The sequence below is a fragment of the Schistocerca piceifrons genome, chromosome 10 (genome assembly GCF_021461385.2).
Source record: "Schistocerca piceifrons isolate TAMUIC-IGC-003096 chromosome 10, iqSchPice1.1, whole genome shotgun sequence".
Lineage (NCBI taxonomy): Eukaryota > Metazoa > Arthropoda > Insecta > Orthoptera > Acrididae > Schistocerca > Schistocerca piceifrons.
In genome coordinates this window covers 144,461,462-144,478,083 of record NC_060147.1, presented here as the reverse complement: position 1 = coordinate 144,478,083, position 16,622 = coordinate 144,461,462, and the positions used below count along the sequence as shown (strand labels likewise).

Sequence of the window (16,622 nt, the reverse complement as noted above, 5' to 3'; positions counted from 1 at the left end):
GTATAGTGGTTGGGCAAACGAACTGAAAAAGCTGTTCGAGAGTTGGAGGAGATTATCTTAACTGCAGTGCAGTCACACGAAAGTAGACAAAGAAAGGAGCAGAAAAGGAAACTACAGTCCATCTCAAAAGTCATGACATCTGACAATAAAGCATTTTTGTCTCGTTTAAAATTTAAGAATGCATTTGACACCGAGAACCACATACCGGCTGTTTAATACGTCCAGTAATAATTTTGTTATCAATAACCATTCTTCAAAAATATACAGAGATTTGACACACATTATAAAGTATGTTACACTATAAAGTGAAGACTTTAGTACAATTTTTTTTTGAAATACTGGCTATCACTACACAGCTTTTCAGTGTGTGTGTGTGTGTGTGAGAGAGAGAGAGAGAGAGAGAGAGAGAGAGAGAGAGAGAGAGAGAGAGAGAGAGTGAGTAGAACTGGTAAAATGAAAAGGCACATTATAAAGTTCCCTTGGTTGGTCCAGGCACTCGCCCCTCGCCCCTCGGCCACCCAGCTGTTGCAGTGTGCCGGTGTAAGTGGCAGCTGCCCACCCACAGTGGTGCGGAACAGCCTTAACAAGCGTGTAGTGTTTTAATTGACAAAGTGCGTATTACACAATCTGCACTGGCAAAACCGGGTGCGTGTGAAGGAAGATCAGAGTTCGAGACTACACCTATTCACCCTGTCGGACAAAAGCGGAGAAGTAAACTGGTCACGACCTATCCCAAAAACGTGTCTGTCACACTTGCCGAATTTATTCGGAAGGTAGATTACAGCTGTAATGTACTGTCAATAATGTGACCGTTAGAGACGGAACTCAAACTCGGACACGTACAGGGAATGAAAAACGGCACAGAGACAGAAGTGATGAGACTTTCTGCAGGACCTGACCGTCATTTTGCACAACAGTGCTCGAGCACGTACAGTGCGGGTTGTTAGTAATTTGTTTGACTGATGGGGCTGCTAAGTGCTGTACCACCTACTGCACTCTCCCGCCTCAGGCCTTCGTGGGTTCGACTCTATTTCTGACACTTCACGGCACTCGCTTCGGAACGGCTACAAATTTGTGGGGCAATAGACGGTGCCGCTCGAACTGTCGACACGACTGGCACTGCCGAGAGTATCCGACGACTTCCACGTCTCTGGCAACGGGTTATACACGGTGCCGGTGACTACTTTGAAGATCGGTGAAACATTGAAACGCGTATCTATTTTGTACGAGCTGTAAATAAATAGTTCCCACTATTAAAGTTCTGACCCTCGTACGTTATAGATACGAGGGTTGTATCGAAAGTAAGGTTCCCGACGAGCTGCGACGTCTAGGGAAGGTGCCGGGCTAAATCCGACGACAGTGCCGTGCGCAGGGGTTCCTCCACTCTCGAGCCCACCTGTTCGCGATTCGTACGTCGCTCGGCGTCGGCTCGGCAGCCGTCAGAGGCGGAAGTGCCGATCGCCGCTCCTGCCGACTGCGAGGTTCGCGCACTGATCCGGTTTCTCCACGCGAGGAAGTTACGGAAGTTACCGCCCGTGGAGATTCGTCGGCAACTCGCTGAGGTTTACAGTGAAGAGTGCACGTTCGTTCGGCACGTATGTGAACGGTGCAGGGCTTTTGCCGAGGGTCGCGAAGTAGTTCACGGTGAAGAACGGAGTGGAAGACTGCCGGTTTCAGATGTGACTGTCCGGAAGACCGACAGTGAGCTGCTCCGAGATCGGAGCGTCACTGCCCGTGAACTCGTCGAACGCATTTCTGAAGCTTCCCGCAGCACACTTGAAAGAATTTTAACAGAAACTCTGGGTTATCACGAGGTGTGTTCTCCGGGTCCCCCGGATGCTGATTGGCGGTCACAGCTAGCGACACCTCGAGTGTCCCAAGAAGTTTCCTCGACAGTGTGGGCTGGGAGGCGACGAGAAGTTGTCGGACTCTATCGTCGAGGGAGACGAAACTTAGGTGTTTCATTACACCCCCAAAACGAAACGACAGTCTCGTCACTGGCGTCACTCCAGTTCACCGCCACCAAAGAAATTCAAACAGACGCAGTCGGCAGGAAAGGTTACGGCAACTGGGTTTTGGGATCGGAAGGGAGGTACTACTCGTCAATTTTGTGCAACCTGGGACGGCAATAAACTCGGACAGATATTGTGAAACACTGACCGAACTCTGGCGAGCAATCCAGAGTCGCCGCAGAAGACGACTGAAGGAGGGAGTAGTGCTTCTTCACAACACCGCTTGACCCCACGATGCTGGTCAAACACGGGAGCTTTTCAAGAAATTTGGGTGGACTGTTATGCCCCATCCCCCCTACAACCCAGACTTAGCCCCCAGCGATTACCACCTGTTCCCCGAGCTAAAGGAACACTTAGTTGGCAAACGCTTCGAGAGCGACAATGAAGTCCGAGCAGTGGTCACACACTTCCTCGATGGGTCGGTGCGAGACTACTTCGACTTAGGAACACAAAAGCTGGAGCATTGTCTTCAAAAGTGAGTAATAAAAATGGAGACTATGTTGAAAAATAGACAAAAGTGTAAGGTTTTCGACAATGTATAAAATAATGACAACAGGCAATGTTTTCTATTTGTAAAAAATATGGGAACCTTTCTTTCGGTACAGTCTTCATATAAGAAATACGCATAAGGACAGATCTTAGAGTCGGCCGCTGTGGCCGAGTGGTTCTAGGCACTTCAGTCTGGAACTGCACTGCTGCTGAGGTCACAGATTTGAATACTTCTATGTCTAGGGGAATGATGACCTCAGATGTTAAGCCCCATAGTGCTTAGAGCCATTTTTGAACAGATCTTAGAATTTTCTAAGCAGCTTTAAACTCTCTCACCAGTCAAAAGAGGAAGTGAGCATTTGCACAATCTTCTTTCAGTTCACCCCATATCCCCTGTTAGTCCACTCTGATACAGATTCCAAACGCTTGAGCAGTATTCACAATATGAGTGTTTTGTACAGTCTCTTTTCAACACAACTGCACTTTCCCAGGATCCAACATTTCACTCTTAGCCTGCAATTTGCTGTGCTTATGACTGAGCTTGTACAACCAGTTCACTCTGTATCATAACTTGGAGAAACTGTAGGAAACATAAATGTATGTAGCTGAACTGGAATTCCAATCTTGTTTTAAGCACTGCAGCTCATCAACTAATACACAAATTAAATTGTAAAAATTGAAGCCGAGTTGCACAGCACAGTCAGCTAACCCTGAAAGGTAGGTTTGGCTGCTTAATCGGAACGGTATTCTTCCTCTGCATACAACGCCACTAACGGGAAGCCGACTCGAACCGACCTGTACCTCCGGACCGACAGTCGTCACCGTCCGGGTCGGCACTACTGACCGTCAGCAAATCGGTCGGGTGTCAAAAATAATGAGGTGGCACCTACATCCTTTTTGCCTCGTGCAGGTAGCATTTCTGAGAGAATCGGTCACGCTTTGCAGAAATCACCGTCTACGATTAGGATCGGCGATGGACGATCTCAGTTTGCATAATGTGGGTGGCAGCCGTATCCCGTGCAACTGTGGAACCTTCAAACCTTAGGAGGACCGGCATATGTAACATAAGCATCACACTCACCCACAACATACCAGAAAATCTGGTGTCACAGACTGCCAGCTCCATACCGGTCATCTTACGGCCAGCTCGATACCGGTCATCTTACGGAATAATAACAGCACAGATGTTCTAGCGTGCACTTTTTTTTTCTTTTTTTTTTTTTTTTTTTCCTGAAATCCGCCACAATCTTTCACTGTACTGGTACCTCAAAAAAAAGGTAGGGTGTTTGTCTGTCAAAATATCGGCAGCCGTCAACGGAATTCTTCGGGTGCATCCCGTGTTATTTAAACAATTAATGCATGGGAGAGGCTTAAGTTTAGTAGTGTTTCTAAATGAAGGTGAATGTATTGAGTGTGTACATAATGTAGTATCGTGTCTAGTTTGTATGCCGACGATAGAAAGGAGAGTTTGTAAACAGATGCTGGCATACAGCCTACTCCTCTCCCTGAATGCACCGGGGGACTGCCAGGCTCGACGTCCTCATCGGGCAGAAAGATATCTATCGACAGTGTGTCGTGAGCTCATTCTGTGAGGTACTGGGGAGAGGTTTGAATTTTAATGCGGGGCACCGGTGCAAAAGTTTGCGAGTGAGGTCCTCTCTCCTCTACTTGCCGGCTAAACACCGTCAGCAAAAATTTCTTCCGGCACCGAGATTCGAACTGACTACCTCCGAGCTGAGTGCCACGGCACAAGTGCACGCTGACAACCTCTGCTTTGCACGCGAGTTGTTAACGGTCGGGGATAGTATTCTGACCGTCCACCTGGTGATTATCCTCTTACACTTCCTTCAGTGAGTCACAGACTAATGATTCTTGTACTTCGTGTAACATATCTACTTAGACACCATCAGATTAATAATAAATGTCATGTGATTAGGGCCTCCCATCAGGTAGACCGTTCGCCGGTTGCGAGTCTTTCGATTTGACGCCACTTCGATGACTTGCGTGTCGGTGGGGATGTAATGATGATAAGGACAACACGATACCCGGTCCCAGAGTGGAGAAAATCTCCGACCCGTTTGGGAATCAAACCCGGGCCCTTAGGATTGACATTCTGTCATGCTGACCACTCGTCTACCATTGATTATACATTGTAATTAATTCAGCAACTTTCATCCATTCTTTTACACTTTTGTAACAGTATCTATTATTCTGTTGACAAAGGATTTCCTTGGATAGAATTTTATTACTCCACATAAATGTTGATACCATTAAGCGCAGCTGGGCAACTACTGAGGAAGCAACTGGTTGTCACTCTCTGTGCCCTTATCTGGTGAAAGCCTACTCTCCAGTGGCTGGTTGAGGATTTGTTCCGCTCCACAGCTCTGGAAACATGGAATGACAGGGGGTGATATGAGGATATGAAATGGAATAACAAAGGAAATGATTTAACTTCTTACAGCAACCAGTTTGTTGCCAATGTCTACTGTGTCAACTACTTTCATAATACACTGAAACTATTAATTCCGTCTGTATTTTTAAAATCTTAAATCTTTCAGCTATGCTGTAGGAATGCTCAATGATATTAATTAATATGCAAGATGGCAGATTCCTATCCATCTCACAAATCAAAATTCTTTATTCCAACTGCCTGTGAACGATCACTCCCATGCCACAAAACTGTATTTTCAGCACTCTGGACATACTGTCATCAGTGAATTGACATATCAAAATGAAACAGATTTCGAAAAACAAACACAAAAAAATTAACAAGTATTTGTAGAAAAGTAAGCATGCAGTAACTCAAAATAGGGTGCATGCAAAATTATCACAGTAAGTAACTACAATAATTACTGGAAATTATTCAACTGCAACCATATAATCAGATAATGAAAAAAGACAACCACAAAAATATGTATTACAGTAAAAGACAAAAATATCAAAATTACGCTAGCAGAAAAAAGATCAGTTTAAAAAATTTTTCATTAAAAAAATGTTCTGTGTAGAATTCACCAAAAGATAACAGGAATCAGTTATTTCTCAATAAATTTCATTAAACAACTTTATTCGTAGATTTACACGAGGTATAACACTTTATCAATATGTAGTTTTAGTTAAAAAATGTACTAACACATTCAAATAATTTCTCAAAATACACATTTAGGTCAATGCCTGTGAGTGACAGACAGTTGAGTGTCATATTAAAAATATAGCAGGCAGAGGGAGACAGATAAAAACTAATTAATAATGGGCCCAGAAGTCCACACTCTAGGGCCAGAAACAGTTTTAAATAACTCCCACTCACCTTTTTCTCTCCTGGATTTTCAAAAATCTAATTCATAGTAATTTTACAAATATTTTTAATTTTAGGTGACTTCAATGTAAAGACATAAAAATTTGCCACACAAAATGAAACAAAAGATTTTCCAAAACATTACTTACATAAAAAAGAATAATAATGAAAAAGACGCAGGTATCAACTTGTGTAGACACAAGAGTGTGTGTGAATTAAGCGATTGTACGAAGCTTTTTATTTTCAGCTAGCAGATTTCTGAAGCCAATAATAAGTGATCTGGTACCCACACTGTTGGCCGATTCGTATCTGATAACGTTTGAGAAGACAAAGATTTTTGTTTACGTGTACAAAACGAGACCCTCGGGAAAAAAATCTGATGCCAATTCAAGCAGAGTCAGGAGTTCTGGACCCTGTCATAACAAAAAAAACTCAGTAATTTTCCTACTGGCAGTGGCTTCAGTGAGGTAAATGTACGAGCATTTCCTGCCCTGCGCGTCTGCTCAGACTAGTGAACCCAGTCAGCCAATACGTGTCAACATACCAGACACTTGTTGACTGATGCCACAATCGCCTCTGTTTACAACTATTACTAGCACTCCAGGCAATGAAATCTGCGGATCATTTACAGACACCAGCTACTAGAAGGATGACTCTCACTCACAATGACAACAGAGTGAGAGTATCACAAATTGAATAGCAATAATCTACACATAAAATTTGGTGAGAAAAATTACACATGCAAGTAGATGTGGTGGCAGATAAACTGAAATTTCTGATAGTGTTTTGCAGAATATGATGATAATGGCAAAAACAAAACACCTATTCAGTCATTTTTAGGGTACCATCACTAGAGAACTGACAGTATAAACTTCAAACGAAGTCAGAGTGTGACGAAAGGAGACATTATACAGTCGAGATCACTGACATGTCAGTGAGAGCGTAAAGACCACCTCCCCCCTTCCCCCAGACTTCACGCTGTTCAGTTTACTGTAGTTTCTTGGCACGTTCCGCAATCAGTTTCTCAACGACACATTATAATGTGTAACGCGTCAGGAGATTTACAAATAAGACTCCGTTTCTTATGTGAAAACGTTGCTACTTGCAGCCCACTACATAACTAGATTTATGTATCTAAATCTGCAATAAAATGTGATAAACGCAACCCAACTTCGTACAGGAAACTGATCGATAGGGTAGAAGCAGCTGTCAAGCAGAACTGATTTTAGTTTTTTTTTAAAAATACTTTCATTATCCACTTCTATATGTAATTCACAAGGGAGGTGGGCAAATATTTTTTTGGCTGTTTACTTTCATCCTTTCCGTTCAAGAGCTATGTTAAGTTGTGGATAGTGGGTGCTGTTTTAGTTCTTAATGTTATTTTGCTTTTACGAATGCTGCCATTATTTTCACGAAAGACTCCGTGTAAGAATTAATCTATTTTGAGGTCGGCGATGTGTGTCTAATTGTTTTAAACAGTGACCTACACGAGGTTTGAGAACAGGCACCAGACTATATTCTAATCTGCACGAGATCATCGTACACAAGTACGTGAGGTAAGGCAATTCTGTAATTAGTTTCAGCGGTGCCGTCAACCGGAGGACAGACGAGATAAGCCGTGTGCTCTACGTGTGGGACGCTCCATTTCTGAAATCGTAGAGGGACCGGGCTTTTCGCGTACTGCCGCATAGAGGGCGAGGGGGGTGTGAACCGTCTCCTCGGTGTGGGTTACAGCCGACTCCGCTCACCCCGTACCGAGGGGCACGGAGATTAGCACGAGCGTAGTAATGTCTACAGTGGGTGCGCAAAGAACAGGAGAAAGAGTAGTAAAATTTAAATGGGATTTAAAGTTATATTATCTGTCTGCCATTTGGCGAATTTATTAATTATCTGCAGGTGTAATGTTCATCTGCTTCCAAATGCTTTAATTCAGTATTTTTGTCACGGATAATTTCATAATTCCAGCATTTTCAAATACCTATCCGTGAGAAGGGTTAAAGTAACGCAAATCGAAACATATTAAATGAATCATTATTAACAACCAGTTGTGGAATGTCGATCAGAAACAAATAAGCTTCCACATTATTATCTGCAACTCTTCACTGCCGTGTAAAACGTAAGGTTATTATTGTACCCCACTGTACGCGGCTGAAGCTGTACGGGAAATAAAACCTGACGAGGTGATAGCAAATGCGGAAGAGTATGTAGAGCAATGTTTACGTCGTGATGTACGGACTAGTTGGCTTCTTTCGACAAGGAATGCTGTCTCTGATTTTGTCATTCTGCTCCCTAGGTGCTCCTCATTTCATTCGTCATACAGCCTTTGCTCCCGTGGCAGCAGAATTCTTAACTTCGACTACTTTGTGGTCACCAGTACTCCTCATCAGTATCACCTCTCCTTGGCTTGCTCTGATCCGTAGTATGCGCACTCACTATACTGTTCGTCCCATTGGATGGGTCCTGTAATTCTTCTTTACTTTCAGTGCAGATAGCAACGGCAACAGTGAAGATCACCAGTTTCCTCGCACCTCGAATATTGAACCCACTACTGAACGTTTTTGTCTTTCCTTCTTCAATGAGCAGGTCAAACAGTAAAGGACCCACCCACCAGATGGTACAGGCATTATTGTGTGCGGGTTGTTTACACCTGATAAAATGGGCTACCTATACCCCTGCCTTCAACTCCCCCTGGCGAACAGTAGGCAAACCTAGCCTCTCGTCAGAAATCAGTGTGTTCGGTTGCAGCACCCCGGTCGTCGTGTAAGTCGTCCGGACAGTGGACCGCGCTACTGCTCCCAAAATTACCAGAATTGTTTGAGGAACATTCCTTATACACGAGCGGCCATGTGGCCCCTGTATTTTCCCTGACTTCAATCCTACTGAACACATTTGGGTCGTCACTCGGTGAGATATCTGTAGCTCGAGTGCAGCTCTGACCGATCTCCGTGTGCTGTGGGCACCAGCTGAACAGTCATTGATCCAGGTGTCTCCAAAATGCTCTTAGTGACTCGCAGTGAATCGACGCAGCCTTCAGAGTGAAATAGGGTGCTACGTGTTACGGGGAAAGTGTTTAATAAAATTAATCACGAGAGCGGAATACTACACTGTATTGACATAAAAAGGTAAATTTTAGGAACCGAGTTTTTCCTAAAATGTAGTTGTCAGAACACACAATTAATATTTTCCTTTTTTAAAGTTAAATTTATGTATTATTTGCAACTATAAAATTCTGTCTCTCACGACATTACTAAGGTATATCTTTCAAACAAATACTCGTTTTCAAAACCCTACTGGGCATACAATGTCAATAACATCGACATTTACAATAATGTAACTTCTGCAGTGCCGTACAGTATTCCAGTCAGTCCTGCCGCTATTTCTGCTGAAACTGCGACTATTATCAGTCTCCCCATAATCCGAAAAGCCTGAAACTGGTTTGTGATATAACAAACACAGTTACAAAGCATTATGAACAGTAGTGTTCCCTGTCAGTTGATGGTGCATTTTGATATGGCTTCACAGGAGGAGATAAGAAATAGCTCAGGAAAAAACACTGTTTCTTCTCGGCTACTCATTTTTCTGTCACAGTAATCTGGATTCGTTTTTCTGTCGCCAATAGTGCTGAGCAGTCAGAATATAACTGACTGTCTGACATCAACTTCAGTTCAATTATTGTTAGAGGATTTATTACGTAGTGAAAATGATTTTCCTTGCCGTTTTCCTTCCTGCCTTATTTTTTCAGGTTCATGGGACAGTCTCAACCCGAGCCACTCGATCACATAACGGCTAATTGTAAAGCGAGAGGGACATCTAAACTATCGTGAGGAATTTTTATAGACAGCAAAATGAGTCGAACTCGAGGTAGGCTTTCCATTTATATACAAACATCTGACGCCTATTATTCGTCGCAAGATTACAGACTCGTAGTTCCTTTTAAATGGGGCAACAGTATTAACTGTGAGATGTAGCCATCAAGTCTTAATATCACATTTAAAATATTAATTATTTAGTTAGTTAGTTTTTTCCCTCTGTTTGCAGATGTACATTTTCAATCCCACACCCTGACACACCACTAGAGAAGACAAAACAAAGCGGTATGGCACAACGATTAGATAGCGTATTGTGCAATAATTTGTTTTCGGCGACACCAGAAATGTTCCGGCCTTGTCGGGCCAATCCAGAGAACTGAAGAAGTCATTTGGGTTGGCCTTACAGAGCTGCCACATTTCTGCTACTGCCAAAAACGAATTTGGCACAATACACCACTTTATCGACAGACTGTAGCATTTCGCTTCGGTTCCTCTAGTGGTTGTACTGTGGGGTGGGGATTTCGACATGTACCGGGACTGCGGACACTGCCGGTGAGTGACTAAATGAACAATTCGTTATGTAGCTTTATTTTCTGAGGTGACAGTTAAAACTTTATAACTACTCCTTGTAGATATACTCTGTGTGCAGTAGGATGACACGATAAGGAGTTCCAAAATTTCTTGTCGTTTTTACACGAGTTCACGACAAGCTCATTTCGGCAATTGTCCCATTTTCAAGTGTTCGCCTAGATGGAGTGCTGTCCATGAAACATCTCGGAATGTAATTTTTTTTACTTTCTGCATTGTTAATATAGGTCACGTATTTACCTTCCATAGAAACCTTTGTGTTATTTTTTTGACAGGTTTGTCAAACAATGGATCATTCCATTGACGCATTATGTTTAAGAGCTCCAAAATGTTTATTTTCCCTTTAAACAAAATTTGTAGACAGAAACTCAATAAGAAAGCTCTTTTCTGGGTTAAATAAACACTGTACCAGTGTGCCGAGGTAGCAATTTTTGTTTACGGGCTTTAGGGAACGGTGCAGCGTGTACTTCTCTGGCTAAAATTTCATCTGTCAGTGCCAGAGGCCCAGTCTCAGACACCAATTCACTTCCACGTGTCACCCACCTACTGCCTACCCAATTCCATTACGTCGCTGTCTCGATATTTTAGTGCATCTCGGAGTCTGGCGAATAACTCGGTCGGTGTGTAAACCACCTGTTTGCCTGGCTGCATCTGCCAAATGTCTCCATATTTTTTTTGGTCACAATTACATCTTCACCCTGTGCCACCCCCTGATCCGTTTGTTCATCTTCCTGTCCCTCCCGGTAATTTCCGACACCCACCTCGCGCCACTGTTTTTTTGAACACGTTTTTACTTTAGACCTCTTATCTCACTGTTGCTAAGTCCAAATTGGTGATATATGTACCAAATGTGAACTTTAAATTTCAGAGGAATTGGAATCTTCATTTTGAAAAATCTGTTTAGATCATCAAAATCATCCTGAGCCATATTTATTCTTCTGTTTGTTTCTTTTCTTGTCCTTCCATCTTCAACTGACTTACTTTCTAAACCTTATGATCTGCTGTTATGACTCCATTGTTAATTAGTACTATTTTCTTCTCTTTTTTAATGTGTCAGTCATAGATAAATTTTGAATGACTTTAAGGCTTATTATTAAGCCAGTTCTACTAATATCTTCCATTAGTGCTTAATATTAGAGGCAACCTGTACAATATCATCAACAAAATTATGGCAGTTAGGACACATTCCATTAATCTGCATTTCTTTGCCATTTTCCCAACTTTAGACTGAAAAGCTTCTCTGTGTCTGCTGAGAGTAGATTTGGTTGTGTAGAATCTGCTCGCCTGATTTTAAATTCTGAATTGCCCTCAATGACAATCAATTAATGTCGGTAGCTGTAGTACTGTCACGTGTTTTCTTCAGTAATCGAACACAGATTACATCGGTGCTTCGTTTCCTAAGAGATAACAATTTGCTGAAACTGAATCGAGAACTTTCTGTAAAACTGAATCCCAGGGAAAGTGGTAATTCATACACTTTGCACTGGTCTAAGATTTTCAGCTTGCTCACCTGCTCATTCAAAATCCAATATTTTTTTCAATGTGGTTGTTTATAATTCTAATGAATGCTTTGTACATCATAGAGAGGTTACTGATGAGTCTACAGTTCCTTTTTTTTCTTTTGTTCTCTTTCTTGTGAAAACAGAGAAGTTGCAGTATTATTCCGGTTTTGAACAGCTGTCTTTCTTTTGCTTACATTCTATGGGTTCTTTAGTAAGCCTGCATCTTGTGATGGTAAAATCATGCATTTATAATAGTTGTGTACCAGAAGCCAGATGATGTTGCTTTCAAGTGATATGTTGTAAGCCCTGTGCTGGCGCCACAGTATCCTACTCACTGAATTATTTATATCACTTCAGAATGTTTATTGTATATCTGCAAATATACCATTTTTTTTAATCATCTGCCACGCTTAACATATATCGAGAGAACCCGTGACAAATAACAATCGAGGTATCTTTTTTGAGAACCGATTCAGTTTGCTGGGCTATTCTCACTTACACGTCCAGTTTACTACATCTGTCCACCAAAGTATAGCTTCGAAGGTATTTGAGGGTAGTTACCTGTGTGAGTTTTTCACTGTTATCATGAAAAGTTGAATTTTATTTTCCTTTTTATATGTACTTATTTGTCTGTGCTTTTAATGACTGCCTACGTACACACCTGCAATTACTTGTGTATCTACATGCGACTGTCTGCTCGAGATAGTGTGTTATGTATTACCTGTTGAAAAATTCTCAGTCTGGTCACAAACCCAAACTGAGAATAGCTGACACGCAAATTGCAACTTGTTCTTCTGGATGGAGACTCATTTACAGAGAGAGAAGCAATTTTGGATGTGTTAGTATTTTTGAATCATTGTATGACAGACAATGTACTCATTTTGTTCTTACATAGAAAATTTCTTTGCCTCATGTCTCTCTTCTATACTTTGACACTTCCTCAAGCAAGAACACAATCCTTTTTGCTCAAGAATTTACTGTCAAATTTGTAACCATATAAACAATGACAGACCTTTGAGCAAAAATGTGATTACAATCTGAGATAGTAAGTGAGAGTGAAGGAGAATCATATTAGTTTCAATGATGGGAAGGGTATTGGGGAGGGGGGGTGGGGGGGAAATAAAGCAGTATTTATTACCAAATAAAACTCAAAATTATTGAAAAACTGTGTTTATCAATTACCAAAAATATATCAACGCTACCACTCTATAAAAGGCACCCACTACCAGTATACTCAGCTGAGTGATTTGTACTTATTACCCCAGAGTGAGTTTTCACTCCGCAGTAGAGTGTGCAGTAAAGTCCGGTAGATAGGAGACGAGGTAAAGCTGTGAGTCGTGCTCAGGTAGCTCAATCGGTAGAGAACTCGTCTGCCAAAGGCAAAGTTCCTTAGTTCGAGTCTCAGTCCGGCACACAGTTCCAATCTGCCAGGACCTCTGTACATATTATTTTTGTTTTCCAGCAGCTGACATTTGGATTTACGCGAGTATAAATTTTTAGAAGTTTCTGGCAGTGACTGGTATAATGAGAAGTCAGAGTGAATTGAAGGTACGTCACTACTGGATGCTTTTCAATTACTACAAGAATAGTGGATAAAATAGTTTTGAGATTTTGTGACAACTGGCCCTGTGAAGACTCACTAATAGTCACTATCCATTCCGGCTTCCTCCAAAACGATACAGAACTAGTACGTTTACCTGTGCTGCAGGACACGGTGCGAGGTGGGGGGTCAGAAGGCGCACCTCCTGTCACCGGGCACGCCCCCACATTTGGAGCGTCACTGACCCTCGAGCGGGTGCACCCGCGTATAAAGTGCGCCGGCTGGGAGTCCCAGTGTCTCGTACCGTTCCACTGTCTTTTCACAACTGCGTGCCGGTACCTATTGCCCTGCTGTGATTTCAGCTAACACAGTGATAAGTGGTGTCGTCGTACGTCCGAGTGAGCAGTCGTCGTACGAGGTCGGTGAGAAAAACTTTAAGATCTGTGCGAGGAAATGCCCCAGATTCCGACCTACCGGCACAGTCCCACGACGAGACAGTTGTCTACGAGGTGATGGAGCTGCACTGTTTAATGCTCCCAGTCAGTCATTCTGTTGGGCTAAACTTGTATGCAGTACCAGAGTCAGACAGTGAAATTTAGTTTTATTAGTGTTTAATTAAATAGTGATTTAGCTCATATAATGTAAGTTCATTTTGCCACTGTTTAATTAAACTAAGATAAAACTGTGATTTTGCTGACACACATTTACCCAGGTAACATAAAGACAGGTATTCCTTACAGGTGTACAAATCTTGCCACGTGTCTGATCACGTTACGAAAATTGGCACGACCGCTCGAGGGTGGACACTATAAATCGAAGCAATAACAGTGCTTCAGTGTCACAAATAAAATGTATAAAACTTATATCGAAGGAGAGTAGCACGGTAGTTACTGTAGCCCGCGTACGCCTGGAGAGCGCAGAGCGGTGGTGTAGGAGGCACGTGTGGCCACTGTCAGTACGATTTTCATAGTCGACAGCCGAACACAGGAGAATATTCTCCGAGTTGTGGTGGGCAGTGAAATACTGTTAAACTGTACCTGCCTAGACTACAGAATGTGGCACTGGGAAACACAGGAATTGTAAAGTCTACAAAACTAACTGCGTCGAAAAAGATTTGTGACGACCGGTTTCTGCTTCGACAGAAAACATTGCCTGGAGCCACACAGAACGTACGCCTCATTTGACCCCCAGTCGGCAGGAAAGTGCCTTCCGAGTATCTCTGAAGCGACTGCCACTATTCAATTTTACAAATGAAAAAAAATCAATACTTACAAAACCCTATTTTTTCACACCATGCAGTCCGCAATACGACGTCACATGCAAAGCAAGGGAAGAAGTACATTAATTGACACTGAAAAACAGTGTAAATATAATAATATGCATCAAATAGTAACAATTAAGAAAAAATTAACTGAAATACACAGTTGCTGGAATGTGGTGTTCTAAAAAAAATTGAGCATTTTATTTTCTTAATCATTGCAGAAATACTTACACAGGAAACATCTTTTTAAGGCAGACATTGATTCTCACCACACAGCACATTACAGCATAAGACAAATTTTTCTCGTATTTTACAAAACAAAGAAGCTGTTCTGAAAAGACTGTGAACATACACTTAAAAGAGAACAGAAATGTAAATTGATAAGCACGGATACTCGTTTGAAGAATATCTGTTTAACAGCAGTTAATTTACAGGGTAGACTATTTCAGATGAAAGTACACAGAAGAGACAAGGGCCATATACAGAGTGCAGCTTCATGAATAAGGATGCCAAACTTCCCTCTCTCTCTCATATTGGTGGTGTACTAAGTTATAAAGATTATTCTATACTGCTATCAGCTTGGTGGTGTGATTACTTAAGTGTGAAGAAACTGCAATGAGCAGTGAATTTTAATATTCACGCCATAACATGGAGTAAGAGACATTTCTTGGGGAAAATCCTTCAAAAGTATCTAAAGCTAGATAAATGATCTGAATTACCAAAACTATGACAGTTCCTATAGAGGAAATAAATGAAATTTAGTTAAATTCTTTCTGAAATGTAATGTGGAGGGAGGGAGGTAAGGCTGAATGACAGAGTTAGTTACCCCGAGAAAAGCTACTGCTTTTCTAATTAGACAAAGGCTGTGTGCAGAGTGAAGCAAAGGGGGGTCATAACTTGTTTGAACAATGTATACCCATTGATAAACTGCACAAGGACTTTTAAATCATGTTAGTACACTAATTACTGCTGAAACGTAACAGTTATTACATCCAGTAAATATAAAATTTTCCTGGGCCCAGAGTGCACAACATTTTTTAATCACTGCCTGCTCATACTCATGGCTGCACCTCAAAAACTAAGGAAACTGAGTGGTTGCTAATTTCCACTCAAAACTTACTCATTCTAAACTCTTATACAAAATTTTGTAGCCAGAAGTTTCATAGACATAAATTAGAGAAATTAGGCACGGTTGTGCACATCTTCAATCAGAATGTATTTTTTGTGATTTGTTTCTTCTTAGCGAGTGAGCACGAGACAGAAATTGCACGAGACATTTTTGATTGAACAATTCTGGTATTAACCGAGTCTACAATGAGGGGAGAGAACAGCTGACAACAATTAAGAGACAGAATTTAATCTGGTAGTAGCACAGTCATATATTCTGATAATCAGCATCAATTATCTAGCTTTAGTAAAAACTTCTTCATGTTATTTAGAGTTTAGAATTATTACACTGCAACTTTTTGTTTTCAGCCCAATTGTCAATGAGTACGATTGTGTTCTGTTGCGCTAAAATGAAAGAAAATCAGTGACTCGTAATGATTCATTTTTGCAATAAGGGCATTATAGTTTTACACTGCCTTCAGTTTTTTTTGAATGACTGATGAGTATTATCTGCACTGAAAACATAAAGGGCTCTAAGAAATCACCAGCTCTGGAAAAGGCATTATTAAAATGACAGAGTTAAAAATACATTATAAGCACTTTCTCAAATGAATCCTATGTATTTTTTTTTAATATTTCCCATGAACTGAAGACATTTACACTGTTTAAGAATACACAGAGGTGTATGAATACCATATTTACCTGACTACAAGACCAAAGTTTTTCCATCTTACATTCACAGGTTGAGGTCACACTCGGATTTAACTTGACAATTTCAGAAAGGCAGACAGGGTGTGGAGGTAACCGTGTGGCCAGAGGGGAACTCGGTGATGAGTGGCAACAAATTTCATCGTGCTCCCAACCATAATTTATTCCACATACCTCGTTTATGAACATCTACCACATTTGAACTGCAGTTCACACGAATCTGAACTTAGCTGAAACTGTCGACTTTACAATCGGACACCTGTTCGGCGACAATATTCATCTCTACAGAAGACACAATTAATTGTAACATAAAT

At 41.5% G+C, this 16,622-nt stretch overlaps 1 protein-coding gene across 12 annotated transcripts in view; it reads right to left on the bottom strand.

Annotated features, from left to right (window-relative positions):
* The window catches only part of LOC124719084 (fasciclin-1), a 656,083-nt gene that overhangs the window by 49,719 nt on the left and 589,742 nt on the right, over nucleotides 1–16,622 (bottom strand). For 10 of the 12 annotated variants that reach the window (XM_047244768.1, XM_047244767.1, XM_047244764.1 and 7 more), the window contains one exon: nucleotides 14,505–14,510. The exons of the other annotated variants lie outside the window; for them this stretch is intronic. In XM_047244768.1, coding sequence (XP_047100724.1) covers nucleotides 14,505–14,510 — 6 coding nt within the window. The remainder of the gene's footprint in view (nucleotides 1–14,504; nucleotides 14,511–16,622) is intronic. 12 annotated transcript variants of the gene reach the window in all.